The 27995-nt window shown below is 42.4% G+C and overlaps 1 protein-coding gene across 2 annotated transcripts in view; it reads right to left on the bottom strand.

Annotated features, from left to right (window-relative positions):
• The window catches only part of LCORL (ligand dependent nuclear receptor corepressor like), a 159417-nt gene that overhangs the window by 37425 nt on the left and 93997 nt on the right, over positions 1-27995 (bottom strand). The window contains exons 6-7 of one of the 2 annotated variants that reach the window (XM_069744691.1): positions 25035-25110; positions 18088-23226 (exon numbers count right to left, since the gene is read on the bottom strand). In XM_069744691.1, coding sequence (XP_069600792.1) covers positions 22209-23226; positions 25035-25110 — 1094 coding nt within the window. In that variant the 3' untranslated portion in view covers positions 18088-22208. Of the gene's footprint in view, positions 1-18087; positions 23227-25034; positions 25111-27995 lie in introns of those variants that run through there. The other variant, XM_069744690.1, reaches the window with a different exon arrangement.

Raw genomic sequence — 27995 nt, 5'->3', positions numbered from 1 at the left:
CCATCCCTCCACCACACTTCTCAGTATTTTTCCTGTCCCTATCAGGGACTGACACAGAAGAGGTTTACCTTTCGTTCGGGAGCAGGAGCTCTGGTGGCTGGACGCAGGAGGATCGGGCGGGGATCGTCGTCATTTTCCCCCCTTTCTCCTGCCGGATGTCGATACCCCGCTGATCAAGGGGTCCCTCAGCCTGGTCCACACCAGCGTTGGACCCTGAAGTGAGCCGCTTACCCTCCTGAGGGGCTCACGCGATGCGTCCAGAGTGCATTTCAGGGCACAGAAGATGGACTTCCGATTTCAGGGTGGACACGCGCCCTCTAGCGGCCAGCGTGCGTTCCACCGTGAAACGCACTTCCAGCCTATTTTTGAAATAACGGCGCCAAACCCTAAGAATTAAAGGGGAACCGACTTTCCTGACGATTCAGATGGAAGACAGGTGAGATTATTTAAGGCATGGTAGGTGGGGAGTTGAAGCTTCCGTGCATCAGGTCAGCCAGATATTGAAGTACAATCCGTTAACCGGCCTGATACTCCCAGTACAAGTGAGTATGTGCCTTACCCTGCCTCTCGCTCATCTGGACACAACCATTTAAAGGGGGTATAAATGATAGCATATTCCTTTGTTCCATTATAGGACAAGGAAACCCCTAGAAGGACCATGGCTACATCTGCGCCTAAAAAAAAGGGGAAGAAGTCTGCCATGTGTAACGCAAAACTACCTGATGCATATGGGAAACAATTATGCCCAGAGTGCATCGCGAAAGTGATCAAAGATGAACACTCATTTATGATGGGACATAAGGACCATAATAAGGGAGGAGGTTCAAAGTACTGTTTCAGAGATTGTTACTCCGCATCCCTCCCGTGTAGGCCATAGACCAAAAAGACCACGGTGGGAGATGGAGTCCAGTTCCGAAGGAGAGGCGGCCTCAGTTGACTGACGTAGAACAGTGGGCGGCTTGAGACACCGTATGAATAAAGTATTTCCTGTCAATATACACATTAAAGACAGGATTCTAGAGGAGTGAGAGGAGGTGGAGAAAAAAAAAAACTCACAAGCTTTAGGACTTGTCTCCCATTTGAAATCGAGAACATCAAATTATAGGAAGAAACCCTGAAAGTTGATATCCCAAAAGCCAGGGTAGCATAGAAAACAGCTATCCCCTTTGAAGACTCTTCATGTCTTAAAGATCCTATGGATAGGAAGGTGGAGGGTCTTCTAAAGAAGTCATAGGAGTCCTCAGCCACTACAAATAAGGCGAATATAGCCTCAACCTCGGTAGCCAGGTCCATGAATATATGGTTGGAGGACTTAGAGGCTCATTTAAAAAATAAGACCCCGAGAGAAGAAATCTTGGAATCTCTGCCATTGCTCAAAATGGCAACAGCTATTATGGCGGATGCCTCAGCGGAATCAATTAAATTCGCCGCAAGGAATGAAGCCCTAACAAATACAATAAGATGAGCAATATGGCTAAAAATCTGGTCAGGGGACTGCACCTCAAAAAAGAAGTTATGCGCCATCCCCTTATCGGGCCTTTGAGTTTTTGGTCCAGTTTTGGACGACTTGCTGCAGAAAGCTTCAGATGACAAAAAAAGTTTCCCAGAAGAGAAGCCTAAGAAGGTAGTATCCTCTCGTAGACCATACTCCCATCGGAAACCAGAGTACAAAGGAAAGGGAAAGACTGGTAGATGAAGCTACCCAAAAGGCAGCAAGGGAAGAAGTACCCCTACCAGTTCGTCAGGTAGTTCTCGAGGCAATGACACTAGGCTGGTAGGGGGGGAAGACTTCAAAACTTTCTCCCAGCTTGGTCAAAAATATCCAAAACTCCATGGATAATACAGACGGTAGGGGAAGGCTACAAAATCGAATTTATAGTTACCCCAAGGAAGTTTCCACCTAACAACGGCCCAGTCTCCCCAAGTTGCCAAAAGACTGCTTTCAGACGTAAAGAAGTTAATACGGTCAGGAGCAGTGGTTCCGGTAGTGGAAGCAGAGAGGTCGGCGGTACTATTCGGGCCTCTTCTCAATCAAAAATCCAGGACACTATCGCATGATAATAAATTTAAAATCCCTGAACAGATGGGTTGCTTGCAAAAGATTCAAGATGGAATCTATAAAATCTACAACCCCACTAATCAAACAGAATATGGTGATGAGCACGCTAGACTTGAAAGAAGCGTACTACCACGTACCAATTCATCCTCACAGCCAGCAATTTCTGAGATTCGCCCTGACAGAAGGAAAAGAAGAAGTTCATCATTATCAGTTCAGGAGTCTCTCCTTTGGTCTTTCCTCAGCGCCACGCATTTTTTCCTAACTAATGGCAGAAGTGATGGCCTTCCTCAGAGCAGGGAATAGTAATTGTCCAGTATCTGAACGATTTCCTCTTGATCGCAGAGTCCCCCAGCTACTCAGAGCCAGTTTGACATCAACCGTCTTATTAAACAACCTAGGTTGGATAATAAACTGGAAAAAATTTGGACCTAGTGCCAGAAAGACAAACTGTTTTCCTAGAATTTCTCCTGGATTCCGAGAAACAGAACTAAGAGTCAAAGTCTTAACTGTCAAAAATAAATATCAAGTGTCCATAAGAAACGATATGAGAATTCTGGGACTGAGGACGGCCTCTATTCCAGAAGTCCGGTGGTGTCAATCCCATTCAAGGCCGTTACAACATCAAATCCTATCAACCTGGAACAGAAGGACGGATGGTCTGGACAAAAAAATTAAAACTATCAACATTGACACAAATCTCTAACCTGGTAGACGTCCACAAGCAACCTAAAGAAAGGGGTTATGTGAAAACAGTCCCCATTCGAATTAATTGCCACAGACGCAAGCGGCAGAGGCTGGGGGGCACAGGTGCAGGATCAGTACATACAGGGCACCTGGCAAGTTCAGATCCTCCCATATCTTCCAACCTCTGAGAATTGCAGGCAGTCCGAAAGACGCTAAGGAGGTGCGGGCCAAAGCTTTGAAAAAAAAAAAAGCAAATCCACATTCTATCATTCCTTCCTTAGGCATCAAAGAGGCCCGAGACCCCACCGTCAATTGCACAAAAGATCTTCCTTTGGGCATAAAAGATGATGCTCTCATTGATGGCAATACATTTGAAGGGCTCCCAAAATGTTGTTGATTTCCTAAGCTGAGAAACAATCCAGCAGAGTGGGAGCTGAACTGGGAAGAATATGGTCATATAATACGCCAATGGGGTACACCCTGAGTAGACCTGTTCGCCACAAGGAAAAATTCAAAGACAAGAAAATTCTTTTCTCTAAATCAGAGAAAGCATCCACCCTTGTTGGTCTGTCTATCTCAGAAGTGGGAGAAGGGCCTGGCATATGCATTTCCCCCTATCCTAATCCCAGCAGTGCTGAAGAAAGTCCAAAAAGATCAGGACACAGTCATTATGATAGTACCCTTTTGGCCCAGAAGAAGCTGGTTTCCCCTTCTCAGAATGATGGCCATAGACTACCCTATCATTCCAGAAAGACACGATCTGCTTTTTCAGGGACCGATTCACAATTCCAAAGTGAAGCTCTTGCAGCTATCTGCCTGGATCCTGAGCGGGAAATGCTGAGGTCAAGGGGTCTCAGATGCAGTCATAACTATTCAGAGGAGGAGGGAATCAGTGACTTCAGCCATACATACAAAAGTATGTAAAAGAAAAAAATTTGTTCTCCGTTTCCTGAAGCGACGACAGATCTTTCTAATCCTGACATTCCCCAAATTCCATAGTTTCTACAGGCAGGATTTGAGAAAGGCCTGAGGCCTAGTACTCTTAAGGTACCTTCACACATAACGATTTTGTTAACTATCTCGTTATGTGTGACAGCGACCAACGATCAGGACCCCTGCTGGGAGATCGTTGGTCGCTGGGGAATGATCAGGACCTTTTTTTGGTCGCTGATCACCTGCTGTCATCGCTGGATCGGCGTGTGTGACGCCGATACAGCGATGTGTTCACTTGTAACCAGGGTAAATATCGGGTTACTAAGCGCAGAGCCGCGCTTAGTAACCCGATATTTACCCTGGTTACCATTGTAAAAGTAAAAAAACAAAAAAAAACAAAAACCAGTACATACATTCCGATGTCTGTCACGTCCCCCGCCATCAGCTTCCCTGCACTGTCAGCGCCGGCCGTAAAGCAGAGCACAGCGGTTTACCCTGGTTACCCGGGGACTTCGGCATCGTTGAAGACAGTTTCAACGATGCCGAAGTCGTTCCCCTGATCGTTGGTCGCTGGAGAGAGCCGTCTGTGTGACAGCTCCCCAGCGACCACACAACGACTTACCAACGATCACGGCCAGGTCGTATTGCTGGTCGGGATAGTTGGTAAGTCGTTTAGTGTAACGGTACCTTAAAAGTATAAATCTCAGCCTTAAGTGTTTTTCTGGACTACCCACTGGCATCCCATCCTTGAATGAGCGTTTTATAAAGGCTACAAGCAAATTACGACACACAGTTAGGGCCTATGTCCCACCATGGGATTTGAACATTGTCCTAAATGGTCTGTGCAAGCCTCCGTATGAACCAGTGGAAGATTCAGACAAAATCTCTATCCCTTAAAGCGGTTTTCCTTGAGGCCATAACTGCGGCCAGAAGGATTAGTGAAATACAGGCATTTTCCATAAAAGCCCATTAGACCCCGCCTTTCTTCCAAAGGTGGCATCCCCCTTTCACATAAGCCAGGAAATAGGTTAACCTTCCTTCTGTCAAAATAAGAATGATCAGAAGTCTTTTCACTCTCTAGATGTCAGAAGGATAATCCTACGATACGAGATCACAAAAGACTGGCGAGTAGACTAATCTGTTGGTACAATTTTGGGGGGGGAATAAGGAAAAAACACTTAAGGCAACACTGGCTCGATGGGTCGGATCAGCAATAGTGATGAGCGAATGTACTCGTTACTCGAGATTTCTCGACCATGCTCGGGGGTCCTCCGAGTATTTTTTAGTGCTCGGAGATTTAGTTTTTCTTGCCGCTGCAGAATGATTTACATCTGTTAGCCAGCATAAGTACATGTGGGGGTTGCCTGGTTGCTAGGGAATCCCCTCATGTACTTATGCTGGCTAACAGATGTAAATCATTCAGCTGCGGCAAGAAAAACAATCTCCGAGCACTAAAAAATACTCGGACTCCCGAGCGTGCTTGAGAAATCTCGAGTAATAAGTACATTTGCTCATCACTAATCAGTAATTCATCTGACTTACCCAGCTGAGTGCAAATCCCCTCCAGTCAATGTTAGGGCGCACTCCACAAGAGCAGTAGCCACATCCTGGGGCTGAGCAAGCCGGGGGCCTCGGTGGACCAGATCTGCAGGGCCGCCACCTGGTGAAATCTAAGTACCTTTTGCAAACACTATAAATTGGATGTGATAGTAGGCCAAAAATTTACCTTTGGGAGGAAGATCGTCCAGGCAGTAGTCCCACCCTAATCGTATCCTCTGGCATTCTCCTGTTGGTGCTGTCAGGAGGGACGTCCTGGAAAGCAGGCATTAGACCTACCCGTAATAGGTTTTCCAGGAGTCCATCATGACAGCACCAATTATATTGCCTCCCTTTAGATAATTCCTATCCGATATGTGACGATAACGTGTAGAAGGAATGTGAAATAAAATAGAGTTGCATCCATCCTGGTGTGGCACTTGGAAAATCACTGAGAGGGTGGTGGAAGGAGAGGCCTTTTAACCTTTTGTGTGTTCCTCTCCCTATCAAGGATAAGGACAACCTCCTGTTGGTGCTGTCATGATGGACTCCTGGAAAACCTATTACCGGGTAGGTCTAATGCCTACTTTTTTTAAATTTTGGCATACTTCAATAGCCTCCATGGGAGGCTAGAGGCTGCCACAACTAGATCGGCTCTGCTACATAGAGGCGATGCTCAGATCGCCCCTATGCAGAATTACTGCATTGCTTTCAGAGCCGACCACAGGGTGGCGCTCATAGCAATCCGGCATCAACAAGCAGAGGTCTTAAAAAGACCTCTGGTTGTTATGCCGACGCACAGATAACCCCCGATCACGTGACAGGGGTCACCGATGAGTGCCTTTCCAGCCGGAAGCGCTTGTTAAATGCTGTTTGACAGCGGCATTTAACTAGCTAACAGGTGTGGGTAGATCGCGATTCCGCCCGCACCTATTGTGGGCACACATCAGCTGATCAAAACAGATGACATGTCCCAGCTTTGATGCGGGCTCACTGCCGGAGCTCACATCAAAGCAGGGGTCCTGCCCTCGGACGTACTATTCCGTACGAGGGCAGAAAGTTTTTTTTTTTTATACTGGAAAAGTGGCCAACCAACCGAGTCCCCGCACCCCCATTTGGGTATTTGTTCACTGTGATTAATACGCTATATTGGTCAGGGAAATTATGGATGTGGCAATTCCAAATGTGTTGTGTTACATTTGTGTTTTAACCATTATTCTCCCTCTAGAGAACTCCTATGGATTTGAATAGGAGGCCCATGTACTGTACCCTGCTGCGGCCACCATCAAGACAGTGCATCTCCACAATTGAGCCTTTCAGGCCAGCAGCTACTTTCACCGACACAGAACAGCTGATAGGCAGGGGTGCTGGGTGTTATACCCCAACCAGACATTGACGACCTATTCCAAGTATAGATAAATGAATGATTGGCACTTCCAAGCTAGTGTAAACAGGAGCATAAAATAAAAAAAATTAGCACTCTGTAGTGCTAAAGCATGTCAATAAGAAAAATATGAAATGTGAATATCAATACTGCTTCTGGATACTAGGGAAAAAATGAGACGCTTAGCACATAATTTGGCCAATTCATGTATGCCCAGCAGCCAACGACAAGGCGGTCTCAAACCTGCTGGTTCCCGTGTGTCTAGTGTGTCGCTAAGACTTTAGTCTGAATTACTGGGTAGATGTGAATACCTCTATTCCAAGTCTGATTTTATGGGTAGGTATTAAAATTGACCATATGCTGGAGGGCGGAGTGCTTGGTCAAAGATAATATATGTTGGCTGCAGAGTATGCATGAATTGGCCAAATTATGTGCCAAGCGTCTAATTTTTTCTTAATATCCAGAAGCCATATTGCGATTCATATTTCATATTGACATGCTTTAGCACTACAGAGTGCAACATTTTTTGTTTATCCCAAATATACAGTAGGTCAACGACAAAGTAGTGGACAGCCTCTAACAATCTTTTATGAAGCTAGCTTTGCAGCGTTTACACTCGGAATCTTTTTTTTTTTATAACCCAGCCTTCATCCTCAGTGTATAGGATGGGCTCAGAGCATAAGCCCAAGGGATTAAAGCATTATTCCAATTAAAGGTCATTATTTCTTTTGCAGAAGTACTTTATAAAAATAAAGATTATTATTATTATTATTATTATTTAGTGCTAACATATTCCGCAGCGCTTTACAGATTGCACACATTATCATCGTTGGGACTCACAATCTAAATTCCCTATCAGTATGTCTTTGGAATGTGGGAGGAAACCGGAGAACCCGGAGGAAACCCACACAAACACGGAGAGAACATACAAACTCTTTGCAGATGTTGTCCTTGGTGGGGTTTGAACCCCGGACTCCAGCGCTGCAAGGCTGCTGTGCTAACCACTGAGCCAATGTGCTACCCTCCAAAGTGGTCGACTGAGGTAGGTGGTTTCTCAACATTATATTTATGCTGCAGTTTCTATGCACATCCCACAACAGAAATGTTGGTATTCTAACCATGTGATTAGTAAACTATTAGGCCCCTTTCACACATTAGTTTTTTGGCGTCAGTCACAATCCGTTGGCTCGACGGTTCCGTCACAGATTGTGAAAAACTGATGCGACTGATTCGTGTTTTCAATGGATCCAACTACCGAATCTGGCTAAATAAATCTGAGCATGCTCAGTTTAAAAAACAACAACAACAACAACAAAAAAAAACAATCTGTCACCGGATTCCATAATTTGACGGATCCGGCGCCCATAGGCTTCCATTCGAGCAAACGACAGATGGCAGCAGATCTGTCGTTGTCTTTTTTCGACGTACACAAAAAAAAAAAACATTACTTTGTCTGTTGTCTCCAGCCGACGGACAAAATTCGACGGATCCGGCGAACGACAGATGAAACGTGAGGCCATCCATCACTAATACAAGTCTATGAGGAAAAAAACGAATCCAGCTGCATCAGTCACCGGATTCGTTTTTTTTTTCAAAATTCCAGTGTTTGCGACTGAAAGCAAAAAACTCATCCTGGGTGCATGAGAAACTAGTTTATGCTGTGACAAAACGTGCTTGAATTCAAGATATTTACAGAAAGAATATGCACTGTATAAAAACAATAGTTTTGTAACAGGAAAGTAATGCTATCAGTGGATAAACATGTCCTTGGCAGGTGATGGACACACATTTAGCTCAGTACCATTATCAGCCTTGTGACTTGTAATCTATCTGCACCTGTATGCTGATTAGGGACAGTCCTTGAGGAAAAAAAAACAAAAACCTCTTTGCTAAAACCAAAATAACCCCTTAGTATAGTAACCGAATATACAACTCTAAAAAAAAGCCCAATTTTTGTAAATTTCGGGAAGTGAATATCTTAAAAAGTCATAATTAGTTACTGAAATGCATAAATCAGCACTTGCAAATTAATGTTTGAAATGCACTTGGCAAAACTCATAAAACGTAACCCATTTTCTCAAACACAACTAATCCTTTTCTTCCCTTTTTGGCAGGCACACCAAGCTGTGGCCAAGTTTTTATTTTCAGAGCTCCAGGTACAATTAACCCCTTTACCCCCAAGGGTGGTTTGCACGTTAATGACCGGGCCAATTTTTACAATTCTGACCACTGTCCCTTTGTGAGGTTATAACTCTGGAACGCTTCAACGGATCCCAGTGATTCTGACATTGTTTTCTCGTGACATATTGTACTTCATGACAATGGTAAAAATTCTTTGATAGTACCTGCGTTTGTGAAAAAAACGGAAATTTGGCGAAAATTATGAAAATTTCGCAATTTTCCAACTTGGAATTTTTATGCAATTAAATCACAGATATGTCACGCAAAATACTTAATAAGTAACATTTCCCACATGTCTACTTTACATCAGCACAATTTTGGAACCAAAATTTTTTTTTGTTAGGGAGTTATAAGGGTTAAAAGTTGACCAGCAATTTCTCATTTCTACAACACCATTTTTTTTAGGGACCACATCTCATTTGAAGTCATTTTGAGGGGTCTATATGATAGAAAATACCCAAGTGTGACACCATTCTAAAAACTACACCCCTCAAGGTGCTCAAAACCATATTCAAGAAGTTTATTAACCCTTCTGGTGCTTCACAGGAATTTTTTGAATGTTTAAATAAAAATGAACATTTAACTTTTTTTCACAAAAAATTTAATTCAGCTCCAATTTGTTTAATTTTACCAAGGGTAACAGGAGAAAATAGAACCCCAAACATTGTTGTACAATTTGTCCTGAGCACGACAATACCCCACATGTGGGGGTAAACCACTGTTTGGGCGCATGGCAGAGCTCGGAAGCGAAGGAGCGCCATTTGACTTTTCAATGCAAAATTGACTGGAATTGAGATGGGACGCCATGTTGCGTTTGGAGAGCCACTGATGTGCCTAAACATTGAAACCCCCCACAAGTGACACCATTTTGGAAAGTAGACCCCCTAAGGAACTTATCTAGAGGTGTGGTGAGCACTTTGACCCACCAAGTGCTTCACAGAAGTTTATAATGCAGAGCCGTAAAAATAAAAAAAAATTTTCCCACAAAAATTATTTTTTTAGCCCCCAGTTTTGTATTTTCCCGAGGGTAACAGGAGAAAGTGGACCCCAAAATTTGTTGCCCAATTTGTCCTGAGTGCGATGATACACCATATGTGGGGGGAACCACTGTTTGGGCGCATGGGAGGGCTCGGAAGGGAAGGAGTGCCATTTGAATGCAGACTTAGATGGAATGGTCTGCAGGTGTCACATTGCGTTTGCAGAGCCCCTAATGTACCTAAACAGTAGAAACCCCCCACAAGTGACACCATTTTGGAAAGTACACCCCCTGAGGAACTTATCTAGAGGTGTGGTGAGCACTTTGACCCACCAAGTACTTCACAGAAGTTTATAATGCAGAGCCGTAAAAATAAAAAAAAAAATTTCCCACAAAAATTATTTTTTTAGCCCCCAGTTTTGTATTTTCCCGAGGGTAATAGGAGAAAGTGGACCCCAAAATTTGTTGCCCAATTTGTCCTGAGTGCGCTGATACCCCATATGTGGGGGGGAACCTCTGGGCGCATGGGAGGGCTCGGAAGGGAAGGAGCTCCATTTGGAATGCAGGCTTAGATGGAATGGTCTGCAGGTGTCACATTGCGTTTGCAGAGCCCCTAATGTACCTAAACAGTAGAAATCCCCCACAAGTGACCCCATATTGGAAACTAGACCCCCATGGAACTTATCTAGATGTGTTGTGAGAACTTTGAACCCCCAAGTGTTTCACTACAGTTTATAACGCAGAGCCGGGAAAATAAAAAATCTTTTTTTCCCCACAAAAATTATTTTTTAGCCCCCAGTTTTGTATTTTCCCAAGGGTAACAGGAGAAATTGGACCCCAAAAGTTGTTGTCCAATTTGTCCTGAGTACGCTAATACCCCATATGTTGGGGTAAACCCCTGTTTGGGCACACGGGAGAGCTCGGAAGGGAAGAAGCACTGTTTTACTTTTTCAACGCAGAATTGGCTGGAATTGAGATCGGACGCCATGTCGCGTTTGGATAGCCCCTGATGTGCCCAAACAGTGGAAACCCCCCAATTATAACTGAAACCCTAATCCAAACACATCCCTAACCCTAATCCCAACAGTAACCCTAACCACACCTCTAACCCCGACACACACCTAACCCTAATCCCAACCCTATTCCCAACTGTAAATGTAATCTAAACCCTAACCGTAACTTTAGCCCCAACCCTAACTGTAGCCTTAACCCTAGCCCCAACCCTAACTTTAGCCCCAACCCAAACTGTAGCCCTAACCCTAGCCCTAACCATAGCCCCTAACCCTAACTTTAGCCCCAACCCTAACTGTAGCCTTAACCATAGCCCTAACCCTAGCCCTAGCCCAAACCCTAACCCTAGCCCTAACCCTAGCCCTAACCCTAACCCTAGCCCTAATGGAAAAATGGAAATACATTTTTTAAATTTTTCCCTAACTAAGGGGGTGATGAAGGGGGGTTTGATTTACTTTTATAGCGGGTTTTTTAGCGGATTTTTATGATTGGCAGCCGTCACACACTGAAAGACGCTTTTTATTGCAAAAAAATATTTTTTGCGTTACCACATTTTGAGAGCTATAATTTTTCCATATTTTGGTTCACAGAATCATGTGAGGTCTTGTTTTTTTGCGGGACGAGTTGACATTTTTATTGGTAACATTTTCGGGCACGTTATATTTTATCGCTTTTTATTCCGATTTTTGCGAGGCAGAATGACCAAAAACCAGCTATTCATGAATTTCTTTTGGGGGAGGCGTTTATACCGTTCCGCATTTGGTAAAATTGATAAATCAGTTTTATTCTTCGGGTCAGTACGATTACAGCGACACCTCATTTATATCATTTTTTTATGTTTTGGCGCTTTTATACGATAACTATTTTATAGAAAAAATTATTTTTGCATCGCTTTATTCTCAGGACTATAACTTTTTTTGCTGTATGGCGGCTCGTTTTTTGCGGGACAAGATGACGCTTTCAGCGGTATCATGGTTATTTATATCTGCCTTTTTGATCGCGTGTTATTCCACTTTTTGTTCGGCGGTATGATAAAGCGTTGTTTTTTTGCCTCGTTTTTTTTTTTTTTTTCTTACGGTGTTTACTGAAGGGGTTAACTAGTGGGCCAGTTTTATAGGTCGGGCCGTTACGGACGCGGCGATACTAAATATGTGTACTTTTATTGTTTTTTTTTTATTTAGATAAAGAAATGTATTTAGGGGAATAATATTTTTTTTTTTCATTATTTAGGAATATTTTTTTTTATTTTATTTTTTACACATTTTGAAAAAATTTTTTTTAACTTTTTTACATTGTCCCAGGGGGGGACATCACAGATCAGTGATCTGACAGTGTGCACAGCACTCTGTCAGATCACTGATCTGACATGCAGCGTTGCAGCCTTCACAGTGCCTGCTCTGAGGTGGCTCTGTGAAGCCATCTCCCTCCCTGCAGGACCCGGCTCCGCGGCCATCTTGGATCCGGGGCTGGAGGAAGCAGGGAGGGATGTGAGACCCTCGCAGCAACGCGATCACATCGCGTTGCTGCGGGGGGCTCAGGGAAGCCCGCAGGGAGCCCCCTCCCTGCGGGAAGCTTCTCTATACCACCAGCACATCGCGATCATCTTTGATCGCGGTGTGCCGGGGGTTAATGTGCCGGGGGCGGTCCGTGACCGCTCCTGGTACATAGTGCCGGATGTCAGCTGCGATAAACAGCTGACACCCGGCCGCGATCGGCGGCGCTCCCCCCGTGAGCGCCGCCGATCGCGCTGGACGTACTATCCCGTCCGTGGTCATGGGGGCCCACCCCACCTCGACGGGTTAGTACGTCCCATGTCAGAAAGGGGTTAAATGGATCCTTTAGGTCCAGCTGAATTTTAAGGATATGTGCACACAATGCGGATTTTGCTGCGGGTCCGCAGCAGTTTCCCATGAGTTTACAGTACAATGTAAACCTATGGGAAACAGAAAACGCTGTGCACATGCTGCGGAACAAAACGCGCGGAAACGCAGCGGTTTACATTCCGCAGCATGTCACTTTCTGCGGATTCCGCAGTGGTTTTACACCTGCTCCAATAGAAAACCGCAGTTGTAAAACTGCAGTGAAATCCGCAAAAAAAACCGCGATAAGTCTGCAGCAAAAACGCAGCGTTTTTGCCCGGCAGATTTATCAATTCTACGTGTGCGCATACCCTAAAGGTGTAACATAACTTTCTGGAATAGCTGTTGCGTACAACACTTTCTGGCAATTATATAGTATTTGTATCCTGCATTTATTAGCAGTTTTTCCTCTTCAGTCACTAGACCGCTAAGCAGTTTCTCTGTTTTTATAAGCAGTTGTAATTTGATTCCTCACTGAAGACAGAACTGTAGACAGATTTGAGCAGTTTTGAAGCATGAAAGATCAGTGCATGAAAGAAGTGGAGAAAGGCATTTTCTCTGGTAAGTATCTATTAATGTTTATCTTCACTAGTATTGTTAAAAAGGAACCTGTCAGAATCATGCTGCCAAAATCAAAAGGCATTATGAATCAGAAAAGCCATATAACCAGGTATGCTTTTCTCAGATTATGTATCGGGAGAGACCTGTCACTCAACTGTAACAGGGCGGCAAGAAGCCAGCCAGGGACCGCATTGGACTAGTCAGGTCTCCCATTGTTCTTGGACGTCTTTTCAAATGTATTTTTATATCTTTTTTCAAAATAAATTCAGCAACATTCCTGAGTAAAACATATCTGGCTGCAATTTTAACCCCTTTACCCCCAAGGGTGGTTTGCACGTTAATGACCAGGCCAATTTTTACAATTCTGACCACTGTCCCTTTATGAGGTTATAACTCCGAAACGCTTCAACGGATCCTGGTGATTCTGACATTGTTTTCTCGTGACATATTGTACTTCATGATAGTGGTAAAATTTCTTTGATAGTACCTGCGTTTATTTGTGAAAAAAACGGAAATTTGGCGAAAATTTTGAAAATTTCGCAATTTTCAAACTTTGAATTTTTATGCAATTAAATCACAGAGATATGTCACACAAAATACTTAATAAGTAACATTTCCCACATGTCTCCTTTACATCAGCATAATTTTGGAACCAATTTTTTTTTTTGTTAGGGAGTTATAAGGGTTAAAAGTTGACCAGCAATTTCTCATTTTTACAACACCATTTTTTTTTTAGGGACCACGTCTCATTTGAAGTCATTTTGAGGGGTCTATATGATAGAAAATGCCCAAGTGTGACACCATTCTAAAAACTGCACCCCTCAAGGTGCTCAAAACCACATTCAAGAAGTTTATTAACCCTTCAGGTGTTTAATAGGAATTTTTGGAATGTTTAAATAAAAATGAACATTTAACTTTTTTTACACAAAAAATTTACTTCAGCTCCAATTTGTTTTATTTTACCAAGGGTAACAGGAGAAATTGGACCCAAAAAGTTGTTGTCCAATTTGTCCTGAGTACGCCGATACCCCATATGTGGCAGTAAACCACTGTTTGGGCGCATGGGAGAGCTCGGAAGGGAAGGAGCGCTATTTGACTTTTCAATGCAAAATTGACAGGAATTGAGATGGGACGCCATGTTGCGTTTGGAGAGCCACTGATGTGCCTAAACATTGAAACCCCCCACAAGTGACACCATTTTGGAAAGTAGACCCCCTAAGGAACTTATCTGGATGTGTGGTGAGCACTTTGACCCACCAAGTGCTTCACAGAAGTTTATAATGCAGAACCGTAAAAATAAAAAATCATATTTTTTCACAAAAATTATATTTTTGCCCCCAATTTTTTATTTTTCCAAGGGTAAGAGAAGAAATTGGACCTCAAAAGTTGTTGTCCAATTTGTCCCGAGTACGCTGATACCCCATATGTGGCAGTAAACCACTGTTTGGGCGCATGGGAGAGCTCGGAAGGGAAGGAGCGCAGTTTGACTTTTCAATGCAAAATTGACAGAAATTGAGATGGGACGCCATGTTGCGTTTGGAGAGCCACTGATGTGCCTAAACATTGAAACCCCCCACAAGTGACACCATTTTGGAAAGTAGACCCCCTAAGGAACTTATCTAGAGGTGTGGTGAGCACTTTGACCCACCAAGTGCTTCACAGAAGTTTATAATGCAGAACCGTAAAAATAAAAAAATCATATTTTTTCACAAAAATTATATTTTTGCCCCCAATTTTTTATTTTTCCAAGGGTAAGAGAAGAAATTGGACCTCAAAAGTTGTTGTCCAATTTGTCCCGAGTACGCTGATACCCCATATGTGGCAGTAAACCACTGTTTGGGCGCATGGGAGAGCTCGGAAGGGAAGGAGCGCCGTTTGACTTTTCAATGCAAAATTGACAGGAATTGAGATGGGACGCCATGTTGCGTTTGGAGAGCCACTGATGTGCCTAAACATTGAAACCCCCCACAAGTGACACCATTTTGGAAAGTAGACCCCCTAAGGAACTTATCTGGATGTGTGGTGAGCACTTTGACCCACCAAGAGCTTCACAGAAGTTTATAATGCAGAGCCATAAAAATAAAACAAAATTTTTTTCCCACAAAAATTATTTTTTAGCCCCCAGTTTTGTATTTTCCCTAGGGTAACAGGAGAAATTGGACCACAAAAGTTGTTGTCCAATTTGTCCTGAGTACGCGGATACCCCATATGTGGGGGGGAACCACCGTTTGGGCGCATGGGAGGGTTCGGAAGGGAAGGAGCGCCATTTGGAATGCAGACTTAGATGGAATGGTCTGCAGGCGTCACATTGCGTTTGCAGAGCCCCTAATGTACCTAAACAGTAGAAACCCCCCACAAGTGACACCATTTTGGAAAGTAGACCCCCTAAGGAACTCATCTTGATGTGTTGTGAGAGCTTTGAACCCCCAAGTATTTCACTACAGTTTATAACGCAGAGCCATGCAAATAAAAAATATTTTTTTTTCCACAAAAATTATATTTTAGCCCCCAGTTTTGTATTTTTCCAAGGTTAGCAGGAGAAATTGGACCCTAAATGTTGTTGTCCAATTTGTCGTGAGTACGCTGATACCCGATATGTGGGGGGGAACCACCGTTTGGGCGCATGGGAGGGCTCGGAAGGGAAGGAGCATCATTTGGAATGCAGACTTAGATGGATTGGTCTGCAGGCGTCACATTGCGTTTGCAGAGCCCCTAATGTACCTAAACAGTAGAAACCCCCCACAAGTGACCCCATATTGGAAACTAGACCCCTCAATGAACTTATCTAGATGTGTTGTGAGAACTTTGAACCCCCAAGTGTTTCACTACAGTTTATAACGCAGAGCCGTGAAAATAAAAAATCTTTTTGTTTTCCCACAAAAATTATTTTTTAGCCCCCAGTTTTGTATTTTCCCAAGGGTAACAGGAGAAATTGGTCCACAAAAGTTGTTGTCCAATTTGTCCTGAGTACGCTGATACCCCATATGTTGGGGTAAACCCCTGTTTGGGCACACAGGAGAGCTCGGAAGGGAAGGAGCACTGTTTTACTTTTTCAACGCAGAATTGGCTGGAATTGAGATCGGACGCCATGTCGTGTTTGGAGAGCCCCTGATGTGCCGAAACAGTGGAAACCCCCCAATTATAACTGAAACCCTAATCTAAACACACCCCTAACCCTAATTCCAACGGTAACCCTAACCACACCTCTAACCCTGACACACCCCTAACCCTAATCCCAACCCTATTCCCAACTGTAAATGTAATCTAAACCCTAACCCTAACCCTAACTTTAGCCCCAACCCTAACTTTAGCCCCAACCCTAACTGTAGCCCCAACCCTAACCCTAGCCCTAACCCTAGCCCTAACCCTAGCCCTAACCCTAGCCCTAACCCTAGCCCTAACCCTAGCCCTAACCCTAGCCCTAACCCTAGCCCTAATGGGAAAATGGAAATAAATACATTTTTTTTTATTTTTCCCTATCTAAGGGGGTGATGAAGGGGGGTTTGATTTACTTTTATAGCGAGTTTTTTAGCGGATTTTTATGATTGGCAGCCGTCACACACTGAAAGACCCTTTTTATTGCAAAAAATATTTTTTGCAATACCACATTTTGAGAGCTATAATTTTTCCATATTTTGGTCCACAGAGTCATGTGAGGTCTTGTTTTTTGCGGGACGAGTTGACGTTTTTATTGAAAACATTTTTGGGCACGTGACTTTTTTTATCGCTTTTTATTCCGATTTTTGTGAGGAAGAATGACCAAAAGCCAGCTATTCATGAATTTCTATTGGGGGAGGCGTTTATACCGTTCCGCGTTTGGTAAAATTGATAAATCAGTTTTATTCTTCGGGTCAGTACGATTACAGCGATACCTCATTTATATCATTTTTTTATGGTTTGGTGCTTTTATACGATAAAAACTATTTTACAGAAAAAATAATTATTTTTGCATCGCTTTATTCTCAGGACTATAACTTTTTTATTTTTTGCTGATGATGCTGTATGGCGGCTCTTTTTTTGCGGGACAATATGCCGCTTTCAGCGGTACCATGGTTATTTATATCTGTCCTTTTGATCGCGTGTTATTCCACTTTTTGTTCGGCGGTATGATAATAAAGCGTTGTTTTTTGCCTCGTTTTTTTTTTCTTACGGTGTTTACTGAAGGGGTTAACTAGTGGGACAGTTTTATAGGTCGGGTCGTTACGGACGCGGCGATACTAAATATGTGTACTTTTATTGTTTTTTTTTTTTATTTAGATGAAGAAATGTATTTATGGGAATAATATTTTTTTTTTTTTTCATTATTTTGAAATATTTTTTTTTTTTTTTTTACACATTTGGAAAAATTTTTTTTTACTTTTTTACTTTGTCCCAGGGGGGGACATCACAGATCAGTGATCTGACAGTTTGCACAGCACTCTGTCAGATCACTGATCTGATATGAGTGCAGGCTGCTTCACAGTGCCTGCTCTGAGCAGGCTCTGTGAAGCCACCTCCCTCCCTGCAGGACCCGGATCCGCGGCCATCTTGGATCCGGGGCTCGAGCAGGGAGGGAGGTGAGGAGACCCTCGCAGCAACGCGATCACATCGCGTTGCTGCAGGGGGCTCAGGGAAGCCCGCAGGGAGCCCCCTCCCTGCGCGGTGCTTCCCTGCACCGCCGGCACATTGCGATCATCTTTGATCGCGGTGTGCCAGGGGTTAATGTGCCGGGGGCGGTCCGTGACCGCTCCTGGCACATAGTGCCGGATGTCAGCTGCGATAAGCAGCTGACACCCGGCCGCGATCGGCCGCGCTCCCCCCGTGAGCGCGGCCGATCGGCTATGACGTACTATCCCGTCCAGGGTCAGATAAGCCCAGGGCACCTCGACGGGATAGTACGTCTAAGGTCACAGAGGGGTTAATGAATCTAATCACAGGTTCACTTTTTTTTTTTTGAAAAATATAAAGTGGTTCGTCTAACTATTCAGTAACCGTTGTGGTGCACAGGACTTCATGAAACTCAATACATTGCTTCGGACTGCTGTTGTAACTTGATAGTTGAAATTAATTAGTACAGCGACAGTCAGTGGCAAGTCCTATCAACTTTTCAGTTTTCTTCTGTCCAACAGGCCCCTTTGAAGCGGCAGGGACTAAAAGTCGGATCTTATCAAAATTTGCTAGAGACGTATTGACACCGAATCACACCATTTTTTACATTTTGCTTTTCATATATTGATTATCTCATGATGAATAAATTGGATACACAAATATACATTAGCAGCATGTAATTTTAATAAAATTTATTTTCTGTAAAAACATGACTTGGTATGATTTGTAGTTACCTTTTTTTAACCAAGCGTACATCTCAAGATAAAAAATATGACCAACTGGAAATATGTAAATGAAAAAAAACATTTAATTTACTGTACAATGCTGAGGTCAGAGACAAAAAAAAAGTACTAAGAAAAGAGCACAGTGCTCTGTTATTGGTCAGGAAAGAGCTTTAAACAACGTTTCTCAACTTGCACATTTTCACGGTCTGAAGCCGTAACATGCACCAAGACTGGTCACGTCATCTGTAGAAATTTATCTTGGCAATATCAGATAAATAAAAAATATAGTTAATTACCGTATACAAAATGATTTTGTCTTCTTTTTGCAGTTAACCATTAGATGTTTATTCTTTAGAGCAATAATAATTTTTTAAAATGTGGAAAGCGGTGAAGTGCTTACTATAAATTATAATTTAAGAATACATTAACCAAACAAATAACTCCATACAATCAGATTTAGCTTTATACCCCCCCCCCCCCCCCAAAAAAAAAATAAATAAATAAAAAAAAAAAAATAATAATTAGAATTCGAACAAAACATCCCTAAACAATTACAGTACATTTACAGAACATTTACATCACAGATACAGGAAATTAGAAAATATAATAAATAATTCATGAATTATAGTGCAATTGATTTATGCATAAATATAACTCACTGCCTAAAAAGGTTTAAATTAATCAAAATATTTTGCAAATCAAGGCAGCCACAAACTGTACGTAGGCCTACCAAATTACCGTGAAATGGAAGTGACAATGGGAATGCAGAAAAAGTTAAAAATTAAGAATATACACGAACCAACCGGTATATTACTGTAAACAACTAATCATTTTCAGTAGTTTAATATACAATGTTATATAAAATGTTCAGAAACTACAAGAAATGGTTTAACAACTTGACCGATCAGTAGTCTTAAAAACAGAGGCACAGTTTTTGTTTTTCTTTAACCTCCCCCATTATAAAATATTCTGAAACATTCAAATAAGCAAAATAATTGAAGGCCTTATTTTTACCTTCACTTTTTTTTTTAGTGAATATTTAAATACCATTTGATTGAAAGGCATTGGTAAAATAATATAAAAAAAAAATATTTATATACACATATATAACTGTATACGAACGACCGAACAAACCCATTTACAAAAGTGTGTAGTTTTTATAACCGGACTCGAAAAAAGTTAAAATGTCACTAGAAGATTAAAAACAAATGCTACTACAAACTGTAAGCATACAAAAAAAAAGAAAGTAGTGAAGGCTGTCCCTGATAGGAAGTCCCTGTCAACAATGAAAAGTTGCCTTTTTTTCCCCAGAATGGCAGATAATTCACAGCAAAATGAGGTTGATATTGCCTGAACTAATTGTGTTTTACAGGTATCAATATTTTAAGGGGTTAAGCGGGACTTCGGTGAGTTAACGTGTGATGTTAAGTCAACAGAGCAGCGCCTTCTCTTACAAATTTACTACCTTAGCGGAGAGTCGCTGCCATTGAATCCTAAACTTACCGGAAGTTAGTTGCCAACTACCCGCCAGTTCTGCCCAGCGATGATCTGTCGGCAAAGAGCGGTGACCCTCCTGCTTCATTTCACTTTGCGTCAATAGGAGAAGCATTTGATCTTTTGCTTTGTCGATGGGGTGTCTGTGCTCCACACAGGCAGTGGGACACCGGCTGTCAATTATGATGGCAATAGCAGTGACGCTTAGTCGATGTAGCAGATCAGAAGGGAAGGCGCGGCTCTGTTGACATGATTTCACTGGAAGACAACTCGCCAACTGGAGCAGTCTGATCACAGGAAGGCAAATCACCAACTGGAGCAGTCTGTGATCACTGGAAGGCAAATCGCCAACAGGAGCAGTCTGATCACTGGAAGGCAAATCGCCAACAGGAGCAGTCTGATCACTGGAAGGCAAATCGCCAACAGGAGCAGTCTGATCACTGGAAGGCAAATCGCCAACAGGAGGAGTCTGATCACTGGAAGGCAAATCGCCAACAGGAGCAGTCTGATCACTGGAAGGCAAATCGCCAACAGGAGCAGTCTGATCACTGGAAGGCAAATCGCCAACAGGAGCAGTCTGATCACTGGAAGGCAAATCGCCAACAGGAGCAGTCTGTGACCACTATGTCAGCAGAGAGTCATCATGTAGATAAAGCAGGTAGTCCAAAACTATCTGCCTGCAAGTTCTTAAGTTTCAGAGCAAAAAATAATTAAAGTCCTGGATAACTCCTTCAAATGAAAAAACTCAATGCCGTAGGGGTCAGCTTTTCACAAACCAGGGGGTGGGGATGGAGGGAGAAACCACTAGCACTGAGAAATTTAAAAAAAAAAAAATGTACACACAAAACTCAATGCACATTATAACATACAAAAAGTAAATTCAAGTGCATATGTGCAAAGTAATGTGGTCTGTTTAAAGTACTTTATATTTAAAGAGTCGCTGGAATAAAAATTTGATGTATGAAAATAGCATTTTAAAATTTAAGAGGTAAGGAGAAACAGTTTAACGCCTGACAACCACCAAAATGGAGCTTTTAGTAAAAGGTAATTTTACAAATAAAAAAGTGGTAAAGTGGTCCTACTACTAAAACAAAGTGTACTCAAGGATTAAAAAACAAAAAACAAACTGAAGTACAATTTAAAACCCTGAACACATCTGAGTTTGGTTATTAGCCAAAAAAAAAAAAAAAGGTACATAAATAAACACAAAAATGATAACGTTGGTCAGTGTAAATGAACCAATAACCATCACAAGTGGTTTCTGAAATGCGGCAGCAGCAAATACATAGACATTTACATTGAGGTCCATCAATAGCAGGAGTGTGACAACCCTTGAAAAAATATATATATCAAAAAGGTAAAATCGTTGAACCAGAACAATGAACCCAAGTCTTAAGCTTATCTTATGCACTTTTTATGAACATGCTCTAACCTGCATTCCAAGATTCTCATCTTAGTGTAAAGGTTCATTTTTTCCCCAAAAGTGGTATATAATAAATACATTTTCATGAAGTTACTTTTTTTTTTTAACTTATAGTTCATTTTAAGTCAATATTTCAGACTTAGTACAAGAACGGGAAATTGCATTTCATAAGTGTCAGTCCACTGATAAATGCTATAGTTTAAACCCAATTTTTTTTTTCTTTTTACAATTTTTGCATTACACACAAAATCCTTTCTTCCCCCCAACTTTGTTGAGTATGCATGGATGCGGAGGAATACTCTCCTTTTTACTTAAAGTAATACTGCATGCATCCACAAGTGTTGCTTCTCATGATTTGTGTGATCTGAAAGATAGTCCGTAAGGTTATCCAAACCACGAGTAGAGAAGAAGGGGAAAAAGAAAAAAAAGAGGGAAATAAAATACAACTCGCGAGGAGGTACGGGATAGAACCCATCTGTCAAACTGTAAGGACTGGAAGGTATGGTGTAAAACATCTGCACTGTACTAAGGAGTGTTAGTCATAGTTTATGTAGTCAACTATGACCCAAGAAACCCTGAATCGTGTAAGAGACCTGTACGTTCAGTACGCATTATCCGAAAGTCTGCAACAAAATAAATCTATCCACAGTGAAGACCCTGAAGAATCTGTTATAAAAAGGCATGTATGTGGTAAGAACTGTATCGTTTCATCAGAGTACGTCATGTCATACCCAACTGAGCGTAGAGTAGAAGTGTGTAGTAATATACACCCGTAGTAATAAATTCACAATGCATCTACATAGACTTGCTACTATTTCTGGAGATATCGGTCCCTGAATTAACAACATTGTATAAATGAGCGTCTGCCAGGCGAAGCTTTTTTTTTGGAGGGTTCTTCAGTGTTCCAGATCTTTCTTTAACTTTATATTCCAAAGTGCTGTGAGGTACGCCGTAGGCTCCTTGTGCTTTAGAAACACTCATTTTCCCGCTCATTACCATCGCTATAGCTTCTTCCATAATTTCATGATCGTATTGTCTGTAGCGTCCACGTTTTTTCCTTGGCTGTTTATCCTTCCGATCATCATCCAGGTTGTCCGAGGATGCGTCGCCGCCTCCATTCTTTGCATTAAGACTCAAAGGAGAAAGGTCCCCGTGAAGAACGTGAGAATCGACATTGGAGCGAGTTAAACTTCCAGAACATTCAAATTTGCTTTGCTGAGGAAGCAGGTTTTTCAGTTTCTGAAGAGAAGAATTTTCTAGGACTGAGGTTTTGGTAACCTGGTACATAACATCCAGAAGACCAGAGGAATCGGGCTGTTTTGTCACAGAGCTCACTCGTACCTGAGGAATTTTCAGTTGTACAATAGGAACTGAAGATTCGCAATGCAAACCTTCCTTTTTTTCTTTGAACTGCGCAACCATTCTCTGGAGAGTTAACTGATGGAGGTAACTGGAAGCTGTTGGGAGTTTCAGTTCCGAGGTTTCAAGTAAACTGAGTTTATTTTTTTCGGTATGCTCTGCTTGAGCCCTTGCCCACAGGGCCACTTTATGTAGAACAGCACTTGTCTCTGTACTGTCTTTGTATAAATACCCATCAATACAATTTCGAGCTGTGTTCTTAAGATATGCAGGCTTGCCTGCCGATAAGGCTTTCAAGTGAAGTAGCAACGTTTTCTGAGGTATGCCATAAAGTATGGCGGCTTTGTTAACATCCAGTGTCCCCAAATGAATATCTTTCAATGCTTTCGAAAGCAGACCGTCTGCAAATTCGGGACTTCGGTCCAAATAGTCTTCTCCGTCTTTCTGATGTCTCCTGGATGGATGGAATGAAACGATGGTCAACGGATGCATGAGACGTGCACACAGGTATGGAAGGGGATGGTCCACTCCTTTATTATACTCCTTGCTTAGGTAACATCACCGATTCTCACAAAGTTTTGTTTTTTTTTGTTATTCACAGGTGGAATTTAGAAGTTCTAGAAATACTTTACAGTTCTGCTTGGATACTGTGTCAATCATACGATGGCTTCTATAGCAAACCAGTCAAGATTTCAAAAGCATTTGGCAAATATTTGCTCATTGTCTAAGGATTTCTTTAGTACGTGCTACTCCATCTGACAGTTGCTTGCAGAGCCAAACTTTTAAAACTATTTTTACTTAAGCAATTAGTAAAACCCTTAAGATTCAACTTTTGTTAGTAGAAACGTGACGTTACCGCTAAACAAGTAATAAAAGAGTAAACCCCCTTTAAAAGATTTTTATAGACATAAGCTCACATATCGCACACTTAGATTAAGCAATTTACAAAATTACAACAAGCTGGCCAACACACAGAAATGAGAAGAGACATTAACATCCATAAATCGAAAGGTAAAAAAAACTCAAACTAGCCAACATATACTGTAGTTATCAGTATGTCAAGTGCGATGTATTGCTCAACCATAAAATATTAAGGCAATCCTCTAGGGTCCCTACTAGTGATGAGCGAGTACGCTCGTTACTCGAGTTTCTCCGAGCATGCTCGGGTGGCCTCCGAGTATTTAGTCATGCTCGGAGACTTGGTTTATAATTTGCGGCTACTAGACAGCTTGAATACATGTGGGGGTTGACTGTTAGGGAATTCCCACATGTATTCAAGCTGTCTAGCAGCCGCAAATCATGCAGCTGCATCAAACTAAATCTCTGAGCATGCTGAACTATGCGGAGACACTCGAGTAACGAGCTTACTCGCTCATCACTAGTCCCTACTACTAGAGGTTAGCATAAGGGATGCAGTGATCTAATCTTGTTTTCACTGACATTTACTAATCTGTATTTTAAAAATTCTGCTTTCGTGCAAAAGAAAAAAAAAAAAAAAAAATCAATTTTCTATGCACCGACTTCCTGAAAACCCTTTGATTGGCTTGTGTTTATGCAAAGCAGCCAATCAGACAAGGTAAAGATGCTGGGGGCGGGGGAGAGCAGCAGCCTGAACCAATGACAAGAGAGGAGGCGTGTCTTAGACTCCCTCAAGACACTATAGTTTACAGCCCTGCAAGAATGGAGCAGAGGTAAGAAGCAGACAAATAAGTAGTGAGGAAAACAAATAGCAGGTAAGCATATCCTACAGGTACTGACCCTTTTTATTGAATTTTTAAGGTGAATTAAAATGTAAAAAATGATTCAATAAGCAAGTGAGGCAAAAAATTGTTTTTTTTTAACAAAATATACATTTTAGGAAGTGGAGTACTTTATACAAAAAAAATAATCCAGTTTCAATTACTGCAGCTAGAACTTTGCACAATATAAAGATTTATTTTTACATATTTTAATTTTTTTATATTGTATTCAAAATGTAAAAAAAAAAAAAAAAAAAAAAAAATGGGCAGCACAAACGTATATACTCACAAGCAAGGCCTTACCGCTTTAATTCAGTAATCACTTAAAGCAGGTTTAAGAAATTAACTTTTATGGAGTTAATATTTCACATATCTATTAAAACTATTCTAATGTATTCAAATTATTGTATATTAAATCAGTAATATGCCCTTAAATAAAAATTAGAGCAGCTAAAACATAATTTCCAGCCCAATGACTAATACTAGAACACTGAAATGTGTAGAATCACATGATTTCACTCACCCATTTTTTGCATTTCTGGTTTTCGAGTTCTCATCAAATGCACACCCATTTCTTTTAATAGAGAGATCCAAAACATCTACAACAAAAATAGTAATAGCAATATAACTTTTTATGACCATCTTAGGGAGAGAAAAAAAAAAGAAAATCTTGCATTGAACAAAATCTTATTAACCCCTTCACCCCAAAGCCTGTTTTCACCTAAGTGACAGGGCCAATTTTTACAATTCTGACCACTGTCACTTTATGAGGTTATAACTCTGAAACGCTTCAACGGATCCTGGTGATTCTGACACCGTTTTCTCGTGACATATTGTACTTCATGATAGTGGTAAAACTTCTTCGATATGACTTGCATTTATTTGTGAAAAAAACAAAAATTTGTCGGAAATTATGAAAATTTAGCAATTTTCAAACTCTTAGTTTTTATGCCCTTAAATTAGAGAGTTATATCACATAATATAGTTAATAAACAACATTTCCCACATGTCTGCTTTACATCAGCACAATTTTGGAAACAATTTTTTTTTGTTAGGACGTTATAAGGGTTTAAAGTTGACCAGCGATTTCTCATTTTTGCAACAAAATTTGCAAAACCATTTTTTTACGGACCACCTCACACTTGAAGTGACTTTGAGGGGTCTATATGACAGAAAATGCCCAAAAGTGACACCATTCTAAAAACTGCACCCCTCAAGGTACTCAAAACCACATTCAAAAAGTTTATTAACCCTTCAGGTGCTTCACAGGAATTTTTTGAATGTTTAAAAAAATTGAACATTTAACTTTTTTTTCACAAAATTTTTTACTTCAGGTCCAATTTGTTTCATTTTACCAAGGGTAACAGGAGAAATTGGACCACAAAAGTCGTTGTACAATTTGTCCTGAGTACGCCGATACCCCATATGTGGGGGTAAACCACTGTTTGGGCACATGGCAGAGCTCGGAAGGGAAGGAGCGCTATTTGACTTTTCAATGCAAGATTTGCTGGAATTGAGATCGGAGCCCATGTCACGATTGGAGAGCCCCTGATGTGCCTAAACAGTGGAAACCCCCACAGGTGACACCATTTTGGAAAGTAGACCCCCTAAGGAACTAATCTAGATGTGTGGTGAGCACTTTGAACCTCCAAGTGCTTCACAGAAGTTTATAATGTAGAGCCGTAAAAAAAAATTTTTTATTAATTTTCACAAAAAAATGATCTTTTTGCCCCAAATTTTTTATTTTCCCAAGGGTAAAAGGATAAATTGTTGTGCAATTTGTCCTGAGTACGTCGATACTTCATATATGGCAGGGGTCAGGAACCTTTTTGGCTAAGAGAGCCGTAAACGCCACATATTTTGAAATATAATTCCGCGAGAGCCGTACAATATGTTTAAAGGGCCATTGACAGATCAATCGCTCCAATGTTCACTTAGTACAGCAAGGAATGCTCCTCCCTGCTGTATAAAGCCACAACTGGACTGAAACAATGGTAATTAGCAGTAAAAAATTAAATAAATAACTTACATTGTGAGCTTGCGATGCATGACATCAGTCCAGCAGTCTGGCTTCTTCTTTTTCCTGCGCATGACTGGAAGCTGGCATTCTTCCCACCTGATGTTGAGAGAATGCCAGCTTTGAGGCATTCGCAGAAGAAAGAAGCTGGAATGTTGGACATGTCACACAACGCATTGTCAGTTATGTCAATTGTCTATTTTATTATTGTATCCATCCTGCCCCATGTCTCCAATCATGCCCCGTGTCTACATTCTGCCCATGCCTCCAGTCCTGCCCCCAGTGTGTCCAGCATATTACCCCCAGTGTGTCCAGCAATCTGCCCCAGTATGTCCAGCATATTGCCCCCAGACAGTGTGTCCAGCAATCTGCCCCAGTGTGTCCAGCATATTACCACCAGTGTGTCCAGCAATCTGGCCCAGTGTCTCCAGCATTGCCCCAGTGTATCCAGCATTGCCCCAGTGTGTCCAGCAATCATCTGCCCCAGTGTCTCCAGCAATCTGCCCCAGTGTCTCCAGCAATCTGCCCCAGTGTCTCCAGCAATCTGCCCCAGTGTCTCCAGCAATCTGCCCCAGTGTCTCCAGCAATCTGCCCCAGTGTCTCCAGCAATCTGCCCCAGTGTCTCCAGCAATCTGCCCCAGTGTCTCCAGCAATCTGCCCCAGTGTCTCCAGCAATCTGCCCCAGTGTCTCCAGCAATCTGCCCCAGTGTCTCCAGCAATCTGCCCCAGTGTCTCCAGCATTCTGCCCCCAGTGTCTCCAGCAATCTGCCCCCAGTGTCTCCAGCAATCTGCCCCCAGTGTGTCCTCCAATCTGCCCCCAGTGTCTCCAGCATTGCCCCCAGTGTGTCCTCCAATCTGCCTCACTGTCTCCAGCATTGCCCCCAGTGTGTCCTCCAATCTGCCCCAGTGTCTCCAGCATTGCCCCCCCAGTGTGTCCTCCAATCTGCCCCAGTGTCTCCAGCATTGCCCCCCCAGTGTGTCCTCCAATCTGCCTCACTGTCTCCAGCATTCTGCCCCACTGTCTCCAGCAATCTGCCCCACTGTCTCCAGCAATCTGCCCCACTGTCTCCAGCAATCTGCCCCACTGTCTCCAGCAATCTGCCCCACTGTCTCCAGCAATCTGCCCCACTGTCTCCAGCATTGCCCCCAGTGTTTCCCCCAGCATTGCCCCCCAGTGTGTCCTCCAGCAACCTGCCCCACTGTCTCCAGCATTGCCCCCAGTGTGTCCTCCAATCTGCCCCAGTGTTTCCAGCTTTGCCCCCCAGTGTGTCCTCCAGTCTGCCCCACTGTCTCCAGCACTGCCCCCAGTGTGTCCTACAATCTGCCCCAGTGTCTCCAGCATTGCCCCCCCCAGTGTGTCCTCCAATCTGCCTCACTGTCTCCAGCAATCTGCCCCACTGTCTCCAGCAATCTGCCCCACTGTCTCCAGCAATCTGCCCCACTGTCTCCAGCAATCTGCCCCACTGT

This window comes from Ranitomeya imitator, chromosome 1 (genome assembly GCF_032444005.1).
Source record: "Ranitomeya imitator isolate aRanImi1 chromosome 1, aRanImi1.pri, whole genome shotgun sequence".
NCBI classification, from domain to species: domain Eukaryota; kingdom Metazoa; phylum Chordata; class Amphibia; order Anura; family Dendrobatidae; genus Ranitomeya; species Ranitomeya imitator.
This window is presented reverse-complemented; position numbering and strand designations above follow the sequence as displayed.